Here is a 23,777-nt window from a genome sequence, read left to right on the forward strand (position 1 = left end):
AGAGGTAGAAGAAAACTTATGTCTTCCAAATTCTATACACATGAATGGTGGCATGCAGGGAATTTTAAATCTTTCTTATTTCTAGTAAAGTCACCAATTTCAAAAGCCTGAATAACCCTAAGGTCTAAGATGCCCAGAAATAACAACAACAAAAAAAAGTATCTAGTCAGCAGTCCAAAGTCTTGATAAAAATTTTATTTGCCTAGAAATCAAACTAGAAATACACAATAGTTTTACATTACTATTGATAGCAGAAAAACAGTTTAAACGATTTCTTATTTTTCAATAAACACAAACCAAATGCAGGCATAAAGGAAGTTTATAGGCCTGATATTTTACATAAGTGCATTCATTTGAACACATTTTGAATCCCTATTCAGATCTTCTAACGGGAAAACATGGGACAAAACTGACAGGAATGCCATTGCTGGCATATGCACTTTTCTTCATTTTTTTCCAATATACATTTGTAAAACTTATTCTATTTAGTTGCTAATATACAGTGAATACAAAACATAATACATAGTAACATTAACTCCAGTGTGCAAAACTTACATAAGTTACAAGTTAACTTGCAACAAATGTAGATACAATCCAAGCCAAAAAAAAAAAAATACAACTCAGGTGTTCACATAAAAAAATATCTAAAACATCATTTAACAAAATATTGTATACATTCAACTGTAATTAAGCATTGCTCTTAATATAGAAACTGAACATATAGACTTGAGTTTACTACACTAAAGTTTGTTACTTCTCTGGACCATTTGCCCAATATGAGTACGTATACTAATGAGTACGTATATTAATGATTCCTTATTTGCTATTTGCAAAAATACCTTGCAGTTATTAGAAAGATTATTTTCCAATATTAAGTTGTCTGAACATATAACATCAACTTATTTTTAAAGCTGAATTTGTTCCAATATTTTAAATTACATATCCATCAGAGTCCTGATTTCATTCATTTTTGTTTCACCAGTAGAAGATTTTTTGGTTCCAAAGGCTCCAGCTGCAAGTTCTCTCTTCTTGTTCTGGATCTTAAGCATATTTTCTTCAACAGAATTCTTTACAATAAACTAGAACAATTTTTTTAAAAGGTAAAGCAAAATAATTTTTTTAAAGTAAAGCAAAACAAACAAAAATAACAAAGCTTATCTCAAGGCACTTGAAAAAGAATTATAAAATATAGATGTATTATCCTACAAAGTAGCAATTAAACCAATGCTAGAAGTTACTGAAAAAATATTGTTTTCAAAAGAGCAACCATGTTATTTTTGGAGGTGCAGATTGTTAAAATAATGATCAGCTCACCTTGGTGATGATAACATCCTGTTTCTGCCCAAGTCTATGACATCTGTCAAAGCACTGATCCTCCGCAGCAGGATTCCAAGCCTAAATTGTACACCAAGAAATATGTATTCATATCTAAATTTCCACAGTACTTACTTGGCCCTGACAAACTAAATTTACATCTTATTTTAGAGTAATGTTAGAAATTTCACAGTATTTTTATTTAAAATTACAACTGTAATAATAAAACCTAATACAAACTAACAAGAAAAAGGCACAGAAAAGAAAAAAAGGAAAAAAATAAATTACTGAATTTAAATAAATGACTTCCCACTATATCACAATAAGTATAAACAATTTCAGTAAGTTACCACCTCTTAAAATGCAACAAATGATCTCTTCTTCCCATATCATAAACAACCATATCATATGCCATAAAAAACCCTTAAAATCTCAAAGTTTACTCGTGATAGTAAAACTCTTGGAATTTACCAGAGGATTATCAGAGATTATAACATATCTAATTTATCCCTGATCAAATAAACCATATTATATTTCTTCCTTTTTAACAATCTTGACATTTAATCTTTTCAAATAGTGTTAGAATGTGATTCTTTTCATTGATATTTGTGTGTGTGTGCACGCGCTCAAAAAAATTATTCAAGGCTTTAACCAGCCTCTTCTGTAAATCCAATATAGGAAAATTATCCACAGGTCACTCTCTTAGTTTGTTCTTTGTATATCCCTTTCAATTATTAAGGCATCAGCAGATTTCTTTTGTATGTTCAGTATTGCATTTTTCTCTGTCATTCCTCTGCTTATATTTTAAATCTAGGTTCAGATAAGTCTCAATCTTGTTAGGCAGAACTTCATCTTCTATAAGACATTTTAAGCATTATATATAGAGACAGACTCTCTTAAAATTAACTTCCAATATGTCCAATGATAAAAAAAATTGTTTATTCTGCATTTAAGTGTTCTTCTCCTTTAATTGTAACCTTTCATTCATCTGGTTCCCTCTATTGACCATACCCCAAAATCCCATCCTATCACTTAAAAAAAAAGAATTCAAAAAATGATTAATTCCAACAGAATTGTTCAAATCCATCTGGACCCTTAATCCATTGGTAACTTTCTAAAATTGAAGTTCTAATCACCCTTTTGCCATTTATCTCACACACACACAGATGTTTTAAGTCCTTAACCTTATATTTAAAGCTTCTTTAAGTATTGATGTTTTCAGACTTGTCAATCCAAAGGTTCTTAATAGCTAAAAAGCAGTTAATAAGCAATTTTCAAAAAGTGATTAGAAAAGAAGTATGTGAACCCAGTGTTGTTTTAAAAGTGCCAACCATGGTTTCACCTCATCTCCTTGTCCTGGTCAAAACCAACAGGATTTCTGTCTTGCTGTCTCCTTGTAAGGAGCAGTTATCTGGAGCACTCCTTGTCCAGAAAGGAATTCTGAAGAGACAGTCTATTTGCAGGTTTCATTTGTTGTGATTGTTGGTTCCACTTCTAAACTTTTAGTCATTTCTTCCTCAGAAACTTTTTTTTAAATGTATATATTGTCAGGTTTCCAAGTGATTAAATCCATTTAAAAGAAAAGAACAAAGTCCATCTTCTGAGACAATTTCTTTTATTTAGGAAAGCATCAAATTTGCAAAGTCCGTAGTAATTCCGGATCTGACACAACCCAGAATTATCCCACAGTATTAGAAGTTAGAAACAACCCCCAAAAGTCACATTCTCCAAGAGAAGTAATTCAACGTTGCTTGGTGTCATAAATCTCCACCTCAAGGGTCCTGAGCACTGACAGCTCATTTTCCCACGGGAAGAATCACCTAGCCTAAACAACTCTATCTCCACACCTCTCCCCTTAGGAATGTGGCAAGCCGGAAACCCTTCCCCCATGACTGCCAGAGAAAATAAGAAAAAGAATATATACTACGCCTAACTAAAATGGCTACACATGTCAATTTAGGGCTTGACATATACTTTTTATGTTTTATAGATAAAACACAATGCCTATTCTTATGTATATTACATCTTCTTGCATTTCAATTTCAAGTAATTATCATTATTGGGTGGGGGCAGGGACAAACATTCCATTTCCATGATAATAGATAATAATTCGGGTTTTAATCCTAACACAGCCAAATTGAAGTTGCTCCCTCCTCCCCAATACTAGAAGTAGCCTGCAAAGAATTTCTTCATTCCTGTTTAAGTGTCTAAATAAGTTGTATGGAATATTAAATGTCAAATTCATTGAGCAAGGATTTTATACTTACAGGATCCATTAAAAATACCCGGGAAGCTGCTGTCAGATTCAAACCAACTCCACCCGCTTTCAATGATAACAACATTACAGTTGGAGACCCAGTTTCACTGTTTTGGAACTGCTGAATTGCTTCTACTCTTTGTTTCTGGTTCATAGACCCATCAAAACGGACGAAGACAAATCCAGATTCCCTGGGAAACAAGAGCAGCATGTTACACAAGAGTCAGTTTATTTATATTCTGATCCTTAGAATGTTTTCATTTTAAAGTTTTTTCTAAGTCATATTTTATTATTATTAAAATACACATGCTGCCCAACTGCCAGTGACTCTGGGCAAGGTTTTTTAATTTTTTAAAAAATTAAATTATTCTTGGATAATTTTATTAAAGAACACATCTTACTTACTTTAGTGGAGTTTCTATTACAGACAGAAATTTTGTGAACTGTGAAACAATTAAACTCTTAATAGCTGGATTTTGTTTTCTTAGCTCAATCAAAGCATGCATCAATGCATTGACCTGAAAGACAAAATATTTTTTTTAATTTTTTTGTTTTTTCATTATCCATGAAGTCCATGCACATCTTCTGTCTTATTTGTCAGCCTAATGTGATTTCATTTTCTACTTCTGAATATCCTTGTCAAATAACAGAAAATTAGATTTCCCAAATTAATATTGAAATGATTTGAAGTCTGGAGAGAAAACTAGTTTCTTTTATAGAAAGTTATAATTCAGAGATCTAAATTCTTAAACCTGAGAAATAATTTATTCATATATTAATGCTATATAGAATGGTTTTTGAAAAGTAATAATTGTGTAACAGAATCAGGCAACTTTACATATTTTTATTCAGATGTCTTATCACAAAGTTGGAAGGTGCCATTTAAACTAATACAAAAATCCAACTCCTCCCCTTAACTTAGAAATATACGCAGACAAGCCACTGCAAATCTTTGAAAGTTTTCATAGCATTTTCTAAGGAATACTGCTGTTTTTATTTCATGGTTGATATTAAGGAAGACTGAACACTCCAAAAATCCCAGTCATTCTGCATACATAACTACAGCATCCCAATATGGCTTATACTAACTACTGGTACTTACCATTATTTTCCCAGTACCTTCCCTCCCTCTTCTAGATTGTTGCCATACCAAATATCCTAACACCTCTCTCTTTCCCACCCTCTTTATATCTTCCTAGTATCTTTCCTCCTCTTCCCCCTCCCACCATTTTAAGCTACCGTTGCCAATGTCTATGGTGTTTTTCTCATTCTTATGCTTAACTCCTGAACCACTCTGTTGGAACAGCTACATTTTGATCAAATCACATTAAACACATATATTTTCTTTTGAGTATGACCTATTCCAAACAATCTGTTGTACATCATGATTAATCATTAATTGACACATCACTGATTGTCTCTTTTGAATTTTAACTAAATTTCAGTCAAGAGAATCCAGACATTAAAGTTCTAGTCAGACTGGCTGCAACTAAAAACAAGTTCACAACTGTAATACCAGAATAGTTAAAGTAACAACAAGGCAAAGGCAGGAAATTGGCAAGACTGTCTGAATCAATGCCAGCAACCTTTGTGCCACACTGAATAGCAACTTGCTTATGCAGCAGAGTTCTACTGCATCAGTTTGGAACTGTTTATGGTCACTGAGAAAGATCATTTAAGTTAGCATTTAAAAAAAAAACATATCTACAAGACAGTTTAAATTTGCTCCAACATTGAAAGGTTCCTCCCCCATCGTAAATGCAGTCCCCAGCTGCCTCTTTAACCATTGCTCAGAGGAAAATATCTTGAAATACCCATTTAACTGACTGAATTCAAAACATCCAGTTTCTAAATAATTTATGCAAATGTACTATTTGAAATGCAATAGTTTGATGTACTTCAGCATACTTTTTGTGAGGCAGACACACACACACACACACAAATAAATAAAATGTAAGATTTACCTTTGAACTAGATGCCCATTGCTGTTTAGTATGTTTTTCATCATGAGTTTCTTCCAAATGGCATTCTATTAAATGTTCTGATGAAACTTTATTTCTACAAAGAGGACATCTTGCATATTCCTGAAAAACAAAACTATTTATTGTAAAAATGCATACAATTGGAAGCAATGATTGTTTAAGAATTGTTTGCATACCCACATTTCTTAAATATTTTAACATGTAATTTGCTCCAAAGAATGCATAATTAAGTTGAAAAACTAATTTTACCTGGAATTAATGTTACCCCACTGAAACAGAAACTTCAAATAATAGTAAAAAATGTGGCATTCGTGGCTATTTTTCAACCTACCACTTTCTAAAAAATTTAATGCTTCCCAATATGAGTTAAAACAAAAAAAAACCCTAAAATATAAAAAATGGCTACATTCTTAAAAAGGTTTAGAATGATTTTAATTAAATAAATACAACTTTGAGCTATATTAGGCCTGAAAAAAATTACCCTTGCTTTAGGGTATGAAAAGCCTGTATCTATAATCTCTGTAAGAACATGTATATCCTATTACGGCACTCTTCTAGGTGTACTTAAGTGGGTGACAAGATTGAGGATATGCCTATTTTTCCTTCCCGTGCTCATTCCCCCACCCCCAATATTAAGGGATAATTTTTGCAGGGAGGAATTTTTTCCTATGGCTAGATTCCCCTGCATCTTCCTTATTACACATGCAGGAAAACATCCTAAGGATTAGCAACAGAATTGTGAAGCACAGCCTCAATCTTTCTCTCAATCTTTCTCTCTCCTTGTATATTTATGAGTGCAATTAATATCTACATATAGCCAGAGTTTCAAATAATTCGCACCCCCCAAAGTTTAAAGTAAACATGTGTATTAAGACTAGAAAGAGTAAACCCAATATATATTTGTGCTGCCTCAGGAGACAATTATTCCAAGAGATTATATGAACTTTTAACCTAAAGTATGGAGTTATAACAACCCTTTTTCCCTCCAAGAAAGTTTAGCTGGCTGACAAGATATAGTTGCACTGCTTTAAAATTTGTTCATGCAGAAACTTAGTAGTTGATCTAATAGCAATTTTGTTTTCAAATTCTCAAGTAATTGATGAACTGTACAGACAGAAATATGTTTAAAATAGTTTATAATTAGAGCTGTAGATAAATCATCTAAATAACATTTAGAATCAGCTGATACATCATTAGTTTAACTTATATAACTTTAAATATTACATATAAAAATGACAAAAAATTATATATTAAGTTCAGTGTGAAAGTAGCATAGAACAGCAGTCCCGAACCTTTCAGGCTCCACAGACCGGCAATGGCAGCAGGGATAGTTTCCGTGGGCAACCTAATCCTGTGCTTCGTGTGCTTGCCTGCCGCTTGAGCGGCTCAGTTCCCAACAGTCCACAGACCGGCACCAGTCAGCAGATTGGGAACCCCAACCATAGGACACTCACTAGAGAACATTCACATTAGTGTGAGCAGAAGAAAATAAAAGTCCTAAGTACTGTCTACTTATCTTGGACTAATGCACATCACACTGAAATAAGTTGTGCAAGTGACTGATGGTGATAACTTGCCTTTTCTCTTTGGATGACTTCACAAATGCAGGTCTTACAGAACACATGGGCACAGTGTGTTATTATCGGAGTAGCCAGCGAATCCAAGCAAATAGCACATTCTTCATCTGATCCAGAGCTTAGAACTAACTTCATCTTCTGTATTAATATGTCACGGAATTCTTCAGAAGTACCTACACATTAAAAAGAAATACAGCAGACAGAGCTTGTAAGCTATGTATATATTAGGACTGTGCAATGCTTCAGATTAAATTCCAAAAAAGATCTTTTGGAATTCAGTATTTGTCAGTATTTGTTATCTGATTCTCAAATCACAATGCTTCCTCTTCTGAACTGAAACAATGCACAGCCTTGATACATATGCAGTTACAAAGTACCACTCTATTATATAACAGCTAATAAAAAAAAATCAGGTTACATGTCTTCTGAATTGTTAAAATGTACTCACTCTCTAGAGAACTGGATTGAGAGACACTGGAGCAGAGAGATGGGTGACAGCACAATTGTCTCAATCTGAGCAAAGCACCAAGAACATCTGCATAGTGGGCCAAAACGCTTCCCTCAGCAAAATACCTAAGGAATAATTTTGATAGTAAAACAAAGGTGTTATAATAGAATTTTTGCAGATTCTATTTACTGGATCAAAATTATTGCAATTATTTGCAAAATTCTAGTCCAATGAAATAATTTTGATCCAGTAAAACAAGCATTATTGTTTTCTCACCAGCTCTCATGTCTTAAAACAAAGCCTGTACATTAAGAAATGTTTGGTTTTATTACTGAGTACAATCTAGGTCACTCTATATAAATTATGCTTCATTTTTTAGATTCCATTTTGCTTCATCTTTCATAATGAACACCACAGATAGCACATAATATAATAGATGCATAACATAATACTTAATAGAGCTTACAATTTTGTTTTGACATCCACCAACAAAACACATGGGCATATGCAAACCATTTAGCAGGAAAAAAAGATTATAAAATTGAACCAATCAGTGGCGGATTAAGGCTAACTGGTGCCCTAAGCACTGACAAATCTTGGTGCCCCCCTCCTTTGTACATACTGTACAAAAGAAGCCAAGCTTAGGCTACATAAAAGTTTTTGTGGTGCCCTAAGCATGTGCTTAGTCTGCTTAATGGTTAATACACCACTGGAACCAATGAATCACAGCCTAATTAAAGAATACAATACAGATAGTCCTCAACCAAAAACAGTTTCTGTAGTGACTGTTTTGACATTACAACAGCACTGGAAAAAAATGACTTAAGACTGTTTTTCACACTTACAGCCATTGCAATATCCTATTAAGAATTGCCTGGCTAAAATTGCTATCACATTTAGAGAAAAGTTGTATAAAATTACAACTGTGCAACAATTGATTAGAATAAATGAATGCTTCTATAGTCTTCATAGTTTACTTTAATATGGTCATTTATTAGTCATATTACCAACGTTTTCTCCAAAAAGATTTCCTCTTGATAAAATCCACTTCTTTATATAAATCAGAATTTAATATGGGTAGTGAAATATATATTTTTTCCATTTAACAGCCCACACTGTTTACCTGCTTATAGCAGCTTTAGTCTCGTTTTTCACAGAGTGATAGATGGCATTCTCTTCATCTGTAAGTGTAATATGCTGAATAAATACTTTACGTTCTGGGAGCTTCAAAACTGGCTTCCCATTAACTTTGCTTGTTTTAGTTCTTCGAAGAGTAATGCTCTTAATTAGAGATTGTAAACGCCTAGGAAAATATGGAAATATTCAAACAACATATAATAATCAATCATATCATACAGAAAATATGGAAACATTCACAAAACCTATAATAGCAGACATAAATATGGAAATATTCACAAAACAATATATGTTATACACAGTTGCATATTTTCTAAATGTTATCTAAACCTGAAGATTTTAACACTTAAAGGTATTTTTAAAGAATATTTTAAATGCTAACAGTATTAACTTATAAATGTATTGTGCTAATATTTATAGAATATCTAGAATATATTAGATGTAGTTTATACTTAAGCCCTCTTTCATCTCCCATAGTGACAGGCCGCTGGATTGTTCTCTGCCACCACAATCTGTCTGTAAAAGGCTTCAACTTTAAGAAGGAAAGGAGAGACCACAAGTCCTTTAAAGAATTCTGAATAGGTGTGCCTAAAACAAGAACAGAAAAAAATATGCTGTGCATCATGCTTACTCAGTTTAGGTAAAATAAGTGTTTGGCAAAAAAAAAAGTATCTCATACACCACTCCTCACTCAGTGACCAGGTAATGCGAGCATAGCCTTCTTACTGAGGCTGCCTCACACCATTGTCTGACCCTTTCTCCTATAGAGAAGGATGCTTCCAAAAAAAATGCAAGATTAGATGGCCAAGTGAGCTTGGTGAGCAGGTGGGAGAATGAGGCTGTCTTGCTGAAGCATAGCAGCCTTGCTTACTCTGGTGGGCTGGGTAGGTGATGAGGCTTCTCAGGTACAGCAGCTTTCTGTGAATTAGTGGGGCACTGGGTGGCTGAAGTCAAGGGCGTGGCAGATAGGCAAATGGGGAGAGGTACAGGTGCTTTCCAAGTGCCTGAAATGTTATCACATGATTGGGGTGGGTGGGTTTGTAACAGTCATTACTTTGGACACTTGAACAAGTCCTTTTGTTTATTCCTATTGTAATTTAAAATAATTGCTGAACAAATTGTAAAAGTTGAGGACCACTTGTACAAGACTGAACTGAACTTCTGCATCTTATCATTCCTCAGATTTGTATAAATGTATGGCACTTCATATTCTCAAAGAGAAGAACAATGAACAATGGTTAGGAGGATGCAACCGTCTGTTTAGACAATGGTTCCCAACCTGGTATATACTGCAATTTTGAATCTACAGCATAAATACCTGTCAAGATCCATCTTCTTTGTGCATTCAGATCTAAAACAGCTTTTGTCTGTTGAGCATTTGGATTTCGTATTGTATGACCTTCATCCAACACAATTCTCAGCCATTTTAATTTATGTAAAGGACTGTTATCTCTGGTCTGTAAAAATACATTTTAGCCATTTTAGTATTTGAAATAAATAAAATGTTGAACAAGCATTTGGGGGTGAGCTTTTTGTTGTTCTTGCTGTTATTAAAAAACACACAAAGACAAGAAATATTTTTTTTTATTTTTGACAACTTCATCAGAAGAGTATTTATGATTTTACAAAGTGGAAGAGGGAAAAATGTATTGGCTATTTTGGTACCTGAACTAAATAAAATGTTGAACAAGCATTTGGGGATGAGGTCTTATTTAAAACAGAGAGAAGAAACTTTGACAATTTTATCAGAAGGATATTTATGATTTTACAAAGTGGAATAAGTGTATGAATTAAGTGGCCATACTAATATATTTAGTAGCACTCTGAAACTAAAGTAGCACTGTCGTGATTTTAAAAAGTACGAAACTAAATTCAGCACAAGCAAAAGTCTAATTTGTATGAATGTTACATTACTCCTCTTTTCTAAAGGAAAAACTCTTGGAATTTTCCAATATACTCACCCCATAGTCAGTAGCTAAAACATTGTATGTTGTTAAGACAATATCCTGCTTGGAAAGTACTTTCAGATCTTTGTTCCGTTCCGAGCCATAGTAAACATAAGTATTCAACTGAATATTTGGATCAACATGTTGTTCAAGTTGGTCCTAAAATGGGAATTGACCAAAAAGTAAAAATTGACTGCCATAAATTTTATAGCCTGCAAATTTTGCTCTAATCTTTGGTATATTAAGTTTTCAAGTACAAAAAAATAGGTTATACAGGGATAATTATTCATCTAACACCGATTTATTTGCTGTCAGTTGTTTCTTCAGTTATGATTCCAAAGGAATGCATTTATATTAGTTTTAATATATCACATTTGTGATTATCCCCTCAGGCCTTGTACTGAAGAAAATTAAACATGATGTGCCCTTCTTTCAAGTATAGGGATTAAGAGCTTTAGTTGCTTTGGTGAAAGTAGAAATTGCATCATCATCATCTTATCCTGCCTTTTTTATATGTAATTCAAAGTTCTTAGGATGCTGAGTCTGACTATTATAGGTCAGGGAGTAACAACAAGCTGGGCATGGCCACCCTGACCCCCTGAAGTCAAACACAACCCTAATGTGGTCCTCAATGAAGTCGAATCTTACACTCTGATCAAGATAGTCTATGTGAATATGAGCTATTCATCTTTCCAATAATTTGTCCACTGGTTGGAGTTGTTAACAGAAGTGCTTAAAAAGACTGTATATCAATTTATAATGGAATAATTTGTTACCCAACAGGCAGGTGCAGATATATGTTGAAACAGAAGTGTTTAAAAAGGCTATATACCAAATTATAAGGGAATAAATAAATTGTTACCCAACAGCCCGATACAGATATATGAGTCATATATACTCTGGTCATTATTTCACTGGGTCTCTACATTTTGCACTAGCAGAAAGACCTTTTATGAAGCTCAAAGTCCTTTTTTCATTGATTTGTTACTCACTACACTCCATTCTTCCCCCAAAATTGCTCCAAGAACTGGTATAATTTATGGTACAACACAAGAGACTGTACTACATACATTATGTTGCCAAAGCAATATTCGGGTTGAAAAAGAATTTAAAGAAAAAAACAGTATTTTACTTAATTGAATGTAGAAAAATCCTCATTCGTTTAAGAGTTGCAACCTATAAACATTAGGAAATACAAACTATGTAAACTATAAACTTACAATCCAGTTACTTAGGACAGAAACAGGACAAATGATCAGCGTTCCTCTAACATTATCAACTTCATTTTTCTTTGGCTGTACAGGAACATCATCTTGGAGAGAAGGAAAACACACAATTATCAACTTGAATATGCTATGGCATTTACAGTGTGTGTGTATACACACACACACACACACACACACAGTCCATTTAGTGTTACTCAGTTAAAGAATAAATACATACTAGTAAGAATATATTCCTTCTCCAAGCATATCATCTACAATCCTTTTGATACTTGTTTTATACTTACCCATTGGAATTCTTAAGAAATATAAAATGCAACTATTCATTCTGCGCTATATACTAACTACAAATTTAGTTTTCATATTTGAAATTTTTTGCTTAGTCTTTAACAAAAGAAACATGTAAAGATAACGTAAATTTAAAATCAAAAATCATTTATATAGACAGCTTTGGTATAACATTAATATCTCAATTTATACATTGCACGAAGTCATGACTTCCTTTTATCATAGTTGATGAAAAAGTTAAAATAGTAACACATACAATAGATCCATCCATGATTCAGGCTAATGATCAATTAGCCATTGTTACAAGAAGCCCAGCTGTATGCTGCAGTGTCTGCCTGGATCCTTATCCCCAAGCAATGAGGCCCCCAAATCACTATATATAAGATGGAAGAAGGCACAGGACATGTTGTACATTTTGCTAAAAGCAGTCAGATATAGGAGTACAAATGAAAACTGGAAGAAATAAATAAACTGTGGTTAACTCCTTTGACTGAGCATGCAGAATCAGAGCTGAAGTAAAAAAGAAACTTGTTCTAGCTCATGATTTGCAACTATGAATAAAGTAGTTAATTGGTTAAATAATTAAATTAATTTCAACAAATCCAGTTGTTTATATCCATCTCTTTATAATAAGCAGTATTTCAAGATCTTCAGGATGGCTATAAGCACTATTTAATCCAATTTTAAGTCACTTATTTCTTCCTTCGTACCTAATTTAGACTAGAAGACTTCAAGATCCCTTCCGATTCTGTTATTCTGCAATCCCACAACAATAGTCAGTAAAGTTTTAAAAAGTATCTTAGTATTACCAAATTACCAGATGATTTTTTCCTAAGGAATCAGGAGAGAAGAAACAGAACGGTCAAGTATTATTACCTAGTTTTCTTTTCCTTGCTCTTAAATTTGTTTTTTTCCCTTTAGCTGGAAAACAAAACATGTTATCATAATAAGTAAAATTGGAATGATACTATGAAAATAATAAAATCAATAATAACTGTAACTCACTTTTTATTTGGTCTGCAACTTCCTGCTCATTTTCTGTGTCACTGCTTATTGTGCACTTTGATTTCTTGCCCATAACTCTAAAGCACCAAAAGTGAGGGTGAGAGAGGGGAGAAAAATAATATTCTATATGTTCATATCCAACTGGGTTAAGCTAGACTTGTTCGATCTATTAAGAAGGTTAGTGACCTAAAGGAGACCTATCTGAAAAAGATGAGCAGTTAAAAATTGGATGGATGGATAAAATAAAGCAGGGTTCACTAAAACCATCTTGCCAGTCACTCTTTGGGCTTGGAATTGATAGTTGACAGGTGTGAAATTAATTCCCCAAAACTGGGCATTCTCTCCCCTCCCCCCCATTTTACAACAAAAAGTAATCTCTGTAGTATATTGCTGCCAAATATTATTGAATTCTAAACTTCAGCAGTTCCAAAACTATCAAACAATGAAAAGGATATTGTGATCTATAATTCACCAATAGGCAGAAGGCAACAAATTGCCCAGACTAACTTATTTTAGGTACAAGCCACAGTCAAAACTAATCACAATATGTTAGGAATCATTAGGTATGTCTGTACTATATACACTTAGCATGATTAACTTAACTCATGGCTTACTCCAATAATTCAACTTTCTGAATTAACATATCACAATGAACCTTACCACTAATCATATAGTGAAGATATATATCCATTGGTTCAATCATGAAATACAGCCAGCTATTTTTGTGTGTATATTCTTCAAAACTTCAAACATAAGAAGTGTGAGGACATCTGGCACAATTGCATATTTGCCCCCTGGAATAGCATTCCTCAAGATATATAGAAAGGTTGTACGGCTCTCACCCTTTGAATATTCTGTAAGTCTCTTAATACTTTGCTCTATTCCCAGATTAGGGTATTTATGGACCCTGAAAGTTTTTTTCCTGGATTTTATCTAGGTGGTTTTATTCAGATAATATCTTTTTAAATTTCACATTCTTTTAAACAATGTAAAGTTGCCCAGGGTGTTGGACTCAGGCAACTTTAAAATCCAATATATTAAATACATAAATGAGCACATAAGTATTTGTTTAGAAATGAAAGGAAAACATAAAAAGAATTTTCATTGAATTCTAATTTAAAAAACAAATATTTGTCCTGGATACCATATTTTTATGATTAAAAACTTCATTTCAGTTTAAACATCTAAACACCTAACTACTTTAATGAGCAAGAAAGGAGTATTTATGCAATATTCATATTTTGAATATGTTTCAAAGCATGCACATTCCTTAATAGAAAGGGGGAAAAAATCTACCTTTTTGGATAGGACCTGGAAGATTGTGAGGGAAGAGAGTCACTTTCCTCTTTTGAATTGGAAGCATTCAGCTGCAAGCCACAATTGGGTGCTTATGAGGGGGGAAAAAGTTTTTGTCTTAGAAGTAAAGCTATTGGAAAACAACAAACGTATTTAATGTAAAAAATAATTTCTCTAATTCGATTTAAGGAATTCAATCCAGACTTAGACATGCTTCAATCTCATTGATTTTAATGAGCTTTAATTTACATGATATTATCACATGAATCTGAGGCAGATCTGAAATAAATGTTCTCAGATCAGTATATATTACAAATATATAGCATTACAAATTACCTTGTAAGTTCTTTTGTGCAGTAGGAATATGTTTCTAAAGGGTAAAACAGAAGCAAAAAAATGTCATAAAACCAGTTAATATAACTTAAATTCTACATATAATTACTAGTTATTTTTAAAAATACATGAAATGTATTTTAAACAAGTGGCACAAAGCATAAAAGCTTCATAAAGTATAACTTCTGTTAACCTGGGCAGAAGAGATGTATCTATGAAAATGCCTCACACTAAAAATCTGCCAAATATTTTGCTGACGAAAATAACATTTCTGTGCTGATTTATTTCAGTATTTACCTGGTAATTTTCTATGGTTTAAAATGTCAGCCACAAAACATTAATGGGAGACTACAAAAAAAGTCCAAACAGCTCACAGGTCAAATAAATTATATTAATATTGCCAAACCTTGTTACTAAAAATGAAAAATACCTCACACTTGATATCTGAATAATGTTGTTCTTCTTGCTTTGAATATCTGGATTATTTTTGACTTAAATTATTAACAGAACAATAGACAATAAATATCTCACCTTTTCCATTTGATTAATTTTCTTTTCAAGAGGAAGAGGCTTCCCATTATGGAAGTTGGTAAGAATTACTGCAATCATAGTAAGTGTTTTGCCCTAAAATACATTAAACAATTGGTTAGCATTTTTTTTCATAGAAGCAGAGTTGGAATCAGCTTTTTAGATCTCTGAGTCCAACCCCTGTACATCTAAGAATCCAAATCAAAGTGTTCTTGACGGATAATTGGCCACACCCTCATGCAAAAGAATTACCAGTCCCATATCATCTGCCAATATTCCTCCGAGCACGTTTTCTGGTCTATTTCTTTCAGCAAAATGTATAATTGTATTGTAGAAGAAGTTATTTCGTTCTTCCCAAAATGGAGGAAGATCGTTATTGTTTTCTCGCAAAATCATCCAAGCTAAAGCTTGCTTCTGGTGTGGCAGTAAAGGAGTCAAAACAGCCTAGAAAACAAAGATTCCATTTTAAATATTTTTTTCAGAGCAAAAGCTACAACTTGCAGCTGTTCATTTTTTCACTGTTATTTTCTGCCTTTTTATCTGGCTTACTTATTTACAACTAATTAATTATTAATCATTTCATTCATTGGCAACAAGGTAATGGGCCAGCCACTTCTCTCAGTCCTAGGAATAAAGCAGTGGGAAATCATCTCCAAAAATCTTGCCAAGAAAATACAGGCACTCATCTAGGCTGTTGCTAGCAGTCAAAACTGACCAGAAGGCACTCCTTCCCCAAAGTCATGTATTCAATATAGCATTAACCACGGTGATTTATTCAAATTACCTTTGCTGCTTCCATTTCACAGGTCTTATTATCTTCTTTCAAGTCTTCAAAAAGTTTGTCAAATTCGGTTTTAAGCTAAAATATAGGATAATATACAAATAGCCTTACAGTATGTAGTTTATATTATTACTTCACACAATAAAATGTCCTCATCAAACACATTCTTCAACACTTTTATGTTTTAAAGAAGCATTTAAACCGCAAATTAACAGGTCTATATTACACACTGCTATTTCACTTTGCGTGGTAAAGTGAGACAGAGGAAAGGAAAATATTAAAATTGTAAATTAAAGTTAAAATGGGCAGTTTTATCATACTAGAAACTGTAATTTCAAATCTACTGGGGAATTTTTCCAAGCCAAAGGCAAGGTGGATGGACACAAACATTATTGGGGGTCACAATGTTCCTTATCAGAACAAAGTAAACCCGACCATCCTCAACCTAACACTATTCACTTGCTGACTGACTTGGCAACACTGTTTTCTTCAGACAGAGGCAGAGCAATGCAGTGTGACCATTCCATGCCTTTCATTGGTCAAAGAAAGGGAAATGATACTGCACCCAGCAGACTTGACATTCCCTGTCCTACTTCTTCTAAGCACACAACGCTATAAAGCCACCTATGCAGTAACTCAGAGCCAAAAGTTGCTTGGCTCCAAGACTGTGATGGGGTAGTGGTTAGAATGCAGTATTGCAGCCTGGCTCTGCCCACTGCCCCAAGTTCGATCCTGAGTGGCTCACATTTAACTCAGCCTTCTATCCTTCTGAAGTTGATAAAATGAGAACTCAAATTCTAAGGGACAATACGCTGACTCTGTAAACCGCTTAGAGACTGCTGTAAAGCACTATAAAGCAGCATATAACTTTAAGTGCCATTGCTATTCTTATAACAAGCATGAGTAGTGATACCTGTTCAGTTGTCATTTGGATAGCACCATGGCTTGGAGCATTGTAACGTGTTCTACCTCTGCCAGATGTCCTGCCAGTCTCAAAACCAAACCCTGAAACTAAACACCATTGATGAGAACTAGTAAATGTTTGGAAGTTATATTCAGCTTTTTTTTTATTTACATGAGAAAGTCCTTCATATCTTGATTAATAATAACGTAAGTTTTAACTTACATTTTCCTGGAGGTGCTAACTTTAATCCATGCATTTTTAGTCTTTCTAGAAGCACTTGCTTATTCTCTTCTTTTCCCCAAAAGCTCAATTGCACTGGCATAGTGAAAGCATTATCTGCTCCATGAGGAACAACCCTAAGAGAAAAAAAAAATAGCAATGATATTATATTACGTATTTGTATTTCCCTTTATAGAAAGAGCTCAGAAAAACATACATTAGGACAGTGCTAATCATTCAAAGGAGGTGCAGCAGGTATGTGGAAGCACTTACAAAACTTATTAAACTGTTAAAGCAGCATATTAACATTTCTTCCAAAGGATTTACACAGCTCTAAAAAAACATATTTATCTCCCCTTTTGCTGCTTTATTATTTCAAGTATAATGGAACAGGTTGAGAAATAGTGACTTGCACAAAAGCTTAATTACTGGCTGGCAATTGGAATCCAGATATTTAAGGCTGTTTCCCAAAAATAAATATTATACAATTTCAGCAAATATTTCCTGGATAGTGTAAAAAAACCCAGTAATAATGAGAAAGGAATTAGCAGAGAAAAGGGAAAACTAATATTACAAAAATTGAGAATTTTTAAAAAAAATAACAAATGTCCATGCAAAATGGAGGAAAGAGTACTATATACATCATCTCAACAAAATACACACTAATAAACAAATTTAGTTAATTAAAACACAACTATATTTCTATACAAAGTATATTTCTATTCAAAGTACTCAACTTACACCTTCTTTCAAAAGGACAGAAAAGTCAGTGACCAAAATAATGAAATGCAAAAATCAACAAATGACAGCAGAAACAATGGAAATAAATCTACCTATAAAGTATTTTATATAAAATCAAAATGCCATTGATATATTTTATGCCACATGATCACATTTTAGCATATGTACATCATACAAACACACACATAATAGTAAACATGTACAAAATAGTGCTATAAACCAACAGCTAGCATGTCTCAAAGGTGGTTTGTTAAAAGGCAACTGAACTAGTTTTTTCCTTGAGAAAGATGTTCTGTTTCTCATCAAAAAATCTTCATCAGTTCTAAAGGGGGGACGGGAGGAGGAATGGAAGGATTATATTTCTTAAGTCACTTGGTCTTTAGCATTCTCTGGGAGAGACACTGAGGCCACTTGAGGATGTGTTTATGTGTCTTCAGGGTCACCAGAATCTGAGTGCAAATGGGTGTGGAATCTTCTTGGAATTGCTGAATGGACGGAGGTGGTATCTGAGAAGGGTGGGTGGTATCGGTATTGCATCCCTCCCATGCTATTGATCTCCTGCCTACAACACAATCCTTTCAGCAGTTCCAAGAAGATTCCACACCTATTTGCATTTAGATTCAGGTGACTCTGAGGGCACAGATAAACCCTCAAGTGCTCTCTGAGTGCTAACCACCAGATGGATGTGGATGAAGACCAGATGACTGTAAATAATCTTTCCATCTACCACCACCCATCTAGTTAGAACTCATGAAGCTTCTTGGAGAAGTTACATGTGTCATCTTCCTCAAGGGAAAAATATAGCCCAATTGCCTTTTGAAAAAACCCCTTTGATACAACCATGACCTGAAAGATTGAGAATCTCCATTGATGACAGACAGTATAAACTGAAATTTTAGTCCTCTTTTAGACACTACACTAAATATAAATATATGTGTTTAAACTAGCAATTAGCTTAAAGATGCAATAAGAGGGCTTCCATTACTGAAACAATAGCAAACTTCTGTTTTGCCATGTTTAACTACTCAATTGCTGATCAAGAACATTATTTTATTTTGGGGGGAAATATTATTCAGAATTCTTACCCTTCCACAACAGCCAATTTGTTGTCCATGATATAAGCCAAGCAAGCTGCCAGTTCTTTTTTTATGTGGCCTACTTGATCACCATTCATATTGTTTACTTTTACAGCATTCTTATCATATGGATTATTAGGTTCTCGCTGAAGAGCCACCATTTCATCATTATTGACCTGTAAAATTAACATTTGCAATTAAACCAGTCACAAAGGCTACTAAACTATTCTGAAACAGGTTTAACCAAAACAGTTTTATCTTTAAATAATAGAGTCTATCCAAAAGGCCCTACTTTTGGCTATTCTTTGCCATCCAATCTAATTTGTGGAATCACAAACAGGACCTTTCAAGCTTATCTTACTCCATGGGATTACTGATACTGGAGAAGCAGTGCTTAATTACCGTATTTTTCAGACTATAAGACACACTGGACCATAAGACGCATCTAGGTTTAGAGAAGGAAAACAAGAAAAAAATTGTTTGCCTCTGCGCATCCCATTTTTGCCCTGCCCTGCATCCAAAAACACTCTGCAGGCCAAAAACGACCCTTTTTTTGGCCTCCAGAGGCCTCTGCGGGTTGAAAACGGGGAGGGGAAAAAATGGGACTCACGGAGGCCTCTAGAGCTGCTCGTGGGGTATATCTGCTGCTGTTATTAAGGAGCTCCTGGCAGCCTTAGCGTCATCTTTGCTTTGCATATATGTTATTCATGATATGCGTTTAGCCCACAATCAAGCTTAAAATTTATTGGACTGCTCATTGTCTCTGAATCCAAAAGAATGAATTGTCTGAGCACCTGATCACAGCCCTGACATTTGGCAAAACACACCATAGCTATGTCTAGTCCATGAATTGATCCAGTATTTCAAAATATTAATTTTAAACACAGGGTTCGTATCACCAGTTTTCATCATTCTGAACTTACCACACCATCATAATATCGTAAACCAACCACACTTCCTCGCAAAGTTCCAAATAACACTGCTGAATCTATATCTTCATCAATCCCTGAAGTAACAATTCCCATAATATCTTCTAAGCTGGGATAAAGTTCAGGGGTAAAAACATTGTAATGCCTGTCTCCATTCAAAGCAGGATCCAATTCCCATGAGAAGTCTCTAAAAGAAGAAAAAAAAGATGGAGGGAGCAGAGCAGTTAAAACAATTTTTATGTAGAAGTTATTTTAGATCTTCCAAGGTTTGAATTTGAGAACTTTTTAAAAGCAAACTCGTTAATCATTCTCGTCATTAGATAATTAAATTAGTAATTGTACTTATTTTTCTCCAGGTATCTCATCAAGTACCTTACCTTGTTTTACAGGAAATTAAAGTTAGACCACATCACTACTTGGATGGGAGACCACCAGGGATTTCCAGGCAAAAAGAGGGGTGCATATGTATCTGCATGTGTGGAGTAGCTTAGTTTAGAATGCTCAGTTTCATAGTTGAACCATTTATAATTTTCATGACTGATCCAATTTTATGACCTTGTGTGCAGTGGTCATTAAATGGACAATGTGGTAATTAAATAAACACCATAGTCGTTAACAAAACCAATTGTTCACTATAAGAACAGTTTTTCCAAAAACTAGAAGTAAACTGTTTATGGCAAAACTATCGTTTAAAACTCAGTCATGTGGCTGCATTATGCTGCAAACAACCTAAATGCAGCCCAGTTGCTGAATGCCCAAAGAATGATCATGTGACTGGAGGGAAGCATGAGTGTTGGAACTTGAATTCGGATCATAAATACCCCAAGAAGATAACTACCTGTAGAACTGTTGTTGTTCCCAGTTGCTGCTTTGTGAACATCCTAGACAGACAAAAAAAATAATAACTTCCCATGTCACTAGGGAATTCTGGAAACCTGCCAGACAAATCGGTCATCAACAGACACATAGAAATAAACCACATTTACACACCATTCAAGAGACAATAAAAAGATAAGAAGGAAACAAAAAGACCAGACTACGTGCTCTACAGCAGTCAACTCATCACACAGATTAGAGATTAATACCAAACAATCAAGAATAAAACCATACCCTAATCAAGAAATTACCAAAAAGAAAACCACATCCATACCAACAGGAGAAACTATTACAATAAATATAAACCCCACATTCATTAGCACTGATGTTATGGAGTTGGGTAGCTTTCTCTTCGACATACACCAAATTGTGAATTGAGCAAACAGGTTAAAAAAACAATGCAGTGTCATAAAAACCTCTAATTTTACAATGCTAAATTACAAAAATTACAAATTGTATGCTAATGTAACTGCTACATGTTCAACTGACACAAGTTTCAACCTTTTCTACAAATGCAACAGGGAAAAATACAGAAATTGCTAAGAGCTAGGCAGTAGAAGAACAAACCATTTGCTCAATCTCATTTTTTTTAAAGTCCATTGTTTCCTCAAAAATTCAGGGTTGGTGGTGGGAGGATTATTTAAAAATCTTATTAGCATCTCTGTTATATGTCTCCCAGTCACTCTGGGCTGTCTTGGTTTTATCTTTTTCTCTACCTTTTAACACCTACACGAACATCCTGGGAAAATAATGCCCTGATTTGCAGCACTGATGACACTCAGAAAAACATCTAGTTGTGAATATGTGGATATCTATTGGAAACTCTGTCATTCGGGTCATGGCTGTCCCATTGGTACTTTTTTCAAAAGCAGCTAGACTTTTTTCTTGAAGATGCTTCATTTCACTTCTTATCTAAGAAGCTTCTTCAGTTATGAACTGAATGGTGAAAAATGGAAAGATTTATATTCTTTGCAGTTATTAACAATCTGAGAATGGTTAAGGCCACTTGGAGGTTTATCTGTGCCCTTAGGGCACTCTGTTGAGAGGGCTGTTCAATCTTAAATGTAAATGGCTTCTTTGACCCCTTCTTTCAAACCAACTGTGATGGCCCATAGTCTCTCAACATAACCCAAAACATATATTAAAGTCCGGTAAAGCCTTCAACTTAACTTCACCGTTTTATTAGGCACAGTTTAAAGTCACAAAAGTAAATAATGAGGCAAACAGAAAACCAAAACAAACCACATTGATGAGAGTTCCAAAGCAAGCCAAGATAACTAATTATAAACTCCAGGAAAATAACCGAGAAAAGTCCATGGAAAGAACGCCAGCAAAGATAAGCCTCTTTCAAGGTAAACAACAATTTTGACTCCAACAATTCTTTTTTTTTTATAAATTTTATTAAATTTACAATTAGAAACATATCGACATTTCATACACAAAAGGGAAAAAAACAAAAAAAGAACACTCGGTCTTACGTACTGGAAAGAGAAGAGAAGAAGAGATGTAAAAGAAACAAAGAAACAAAGAAAGAGAGAAAAAAAAGAAAAAGATACGTTTAAAAACAGACAATATCCTTTTTGACAGTCTGCAAGATCCAATTCTCCTACCTTAATTTGAATACACACATCTTATCGATATCTATGCTTAAATTACCCATTGTCCATTAAGCAGTTTATCTCTGGACTAACCAATTATACCAAGAGTTCCAATTATTGTAAAATGTTGAAGGCTCTTTGTTTTTAAGTGCTATAGTTAATTTATCCATTTCTGCACAATCACATATTTTCTGGATGACCATTTGTTCTGTAGGTGTATAGGGTGATTTCCAACACTGGGCGAACGCTAATCTGGCCGCAGTTAGGATATGAATTGTTCCATATTTCATCTTTTTGGGTAAATGTTTATTGGAGATCCCTAGTAGGAAGAACTCTGGTTTGTATTCGATTTGTTCTTTGGTTATCTCCTCCAACCATTTTCTGATTTTTTGCCAATATTTCTGGGTTTCTTTGCAAGACCACCACATATGAAAGTAGGTTCCTTCTATGCTTTTACATTTCCAGCATTTTGGACTCGTGTTTGGGTTCATTTTCGCCAACCTCGAAGGGGGCAAGTGCCATCTATAAAACATTTTGTATGTATTTTCTTTATATGCTGCCGATTTTGTAATCTTAATATTTCTGTTCCAAATCTTTTCCCATTCTGATAATGTAATACTTCTTCCGACATTCCTGCTCCAGGCTATCATGTTCCCTTTGACTATCTCTTGTTCTAATTCTACTTCCAGTAAGTATTTATAGAATTTGGATATGTTATTTTTGTTTGATCCTAGTAAAATTTTATCTAAATACTGCAGTTTGTTATAAATTCCAAAGTCTTTTATATCTTGTTTGTATCTGCTATGGATTTGTATATATAACCACTGATCAGTTTTAAATCCCTGTTCCTGTAATTCTTGTCGAGTTTTTAATTTTCCTTGCGGATCTAATAAATCTTTATATTTAATCATTTTTGTTATGTCCAAATTATTGGGGTGTACCATTGCCTCCATTGTTGATAGCCAGATCGGAATTTTTAGATAGTGTTTTTTGCATATTTTTTTCCAATTAATTAATAATGAGTCCCTAATGAGGTGTCTATGAAAGTAAGACTGCTTGGGTTTCCCCACTTCCCATAAGAAGGCATGCCACCCTCTCTGGAGGTCATGCCCTTCTAATGCTAAAATTCTTTTATTAAGTAAGTTCACCCAGTCTTTTAACCATAATAGGATAGCTGCCGAATAATATAATTCTCAATTTGGAAGAGCTAGACCTCCTCTACTTTTCGCATCTTGTAAGGCCTTTACATTGATCCTGGGTTTTTTCCCCTGTCAAATAAATTTAAGTGTGATCTTATTTAATTCTTCAAAAAAAATTTT

At 34.0% G+C, this 23,777-nt stretch overlaps 1 protein-coding gene across 2 annotated transcripts in view; it reads right to left on the reverse strand.

Annotated features, from left to right (window-relative positions):
- Positions 1–180: 180 nt before the first annotated feature.
- Positions 181–23,777, reverse strand: part of HLTF (helicase like transcription factor) — a 31,642-nt gene continuing 8,045 nt past the window's right edge. Inside the window, exons 2-25 of one of the 2 annotated variants that reach the window (XM_087965136.1) lie at positions 20,823–20,865; positions 19,979–20,171; positions 19,065–19,231; positions 17,242–17,375; positions 17,029–17,126; positions 16,119–16,193; positions 15,587–15,778; positions 15,338–15,430; positions 14,810–14,843; positions 14,474–14,564; positions 13,178–13,254; positions 13,049–13,093; positions 11,882–11,973; positions 10,677–10,820; positions 10,034–10,172; positions 9,168–9,303; positions 8,702–8,881; positions 7,579–7,703; positions 7,131–7,303; positions 5,536–5,655; positions 3,977–4,089; positions 3,582–3,762; positions 1,315–1,395; positions 181–1,079 (exon numbers count right to left, since the gene is read on the reverse strand). In XM_087965136.1, the coding sequence (XP_087821262.1) occupies positions 936–1,079; positions 1,315–1,395; positions 3,582–3,762; positions 3,977–4,089; positions 5,536–5,655; positions 7,131–7,303; positions 7,579–7,703; positions 8,702–8,881; positions 9,168–9,303; positions 10,034–10,172; positions 10,677–10,820; positions 11,882–11,973; positions 13,049–13,093; positions 13,178–13,254; positions 14,474–14,564; positions 14,810–14,843; positions 15,338–15,430; positions 15,587–15,778; positions 16,119–16,193; positions 17,029–17,126; positions 17,242–17,375; positions 19,065–19,231; positions 19,979–20,080 (2,736 nt within the window). In that variant the 5' untranslated portion in view covers positions 20,081–20,171; positions 20,823–20,865 and the 3' untranslated portion in view covers positions 181–935. The remainder of the gene's footprint in view (positions 1,080–1,314; positions 1,396–3,581; positions 3,763–3,976; positions 4,090–5,535; positions 5,656–7,130; positions 7,304–7,578; positions 7,704–8,701; positions 8,882–9,167; positions 9,304–10,033; positions 10,173–10,676; positions 10,821–11,881; positions 11,974–13,048; positions 13,094–13,177; positions 13,255–14,473; positions 14,565–14,809; positions 14,844–15,337; positions 15,431–15,586; positions 15,779–16,118; positions 16,194–17,028; positions 17,127–17,241; positions 17,376–19,064; positions 19,232–19,978; positions 20,172–20,822; positions 20,866–23,777) is intronic. The other variant, XM_087965135.1, reaches the window with a different exon arrangement.

Source organism: Notechis scutatus, chromosome 4 (assembly GCF_049901735.1).
Source record: "Notechis scutatus isolate UNSWTSFEM ecotype Mainland chromosome 4, rNotScu1.2, whole genome shotgun sequence".
Taxonomy (NCBI): domain Eukaryota; kingdom Metazoa; phylum Chordata; class Lepidosauria; order Squamata; family Elapidae; genus Notechis; species Notechis scutatus.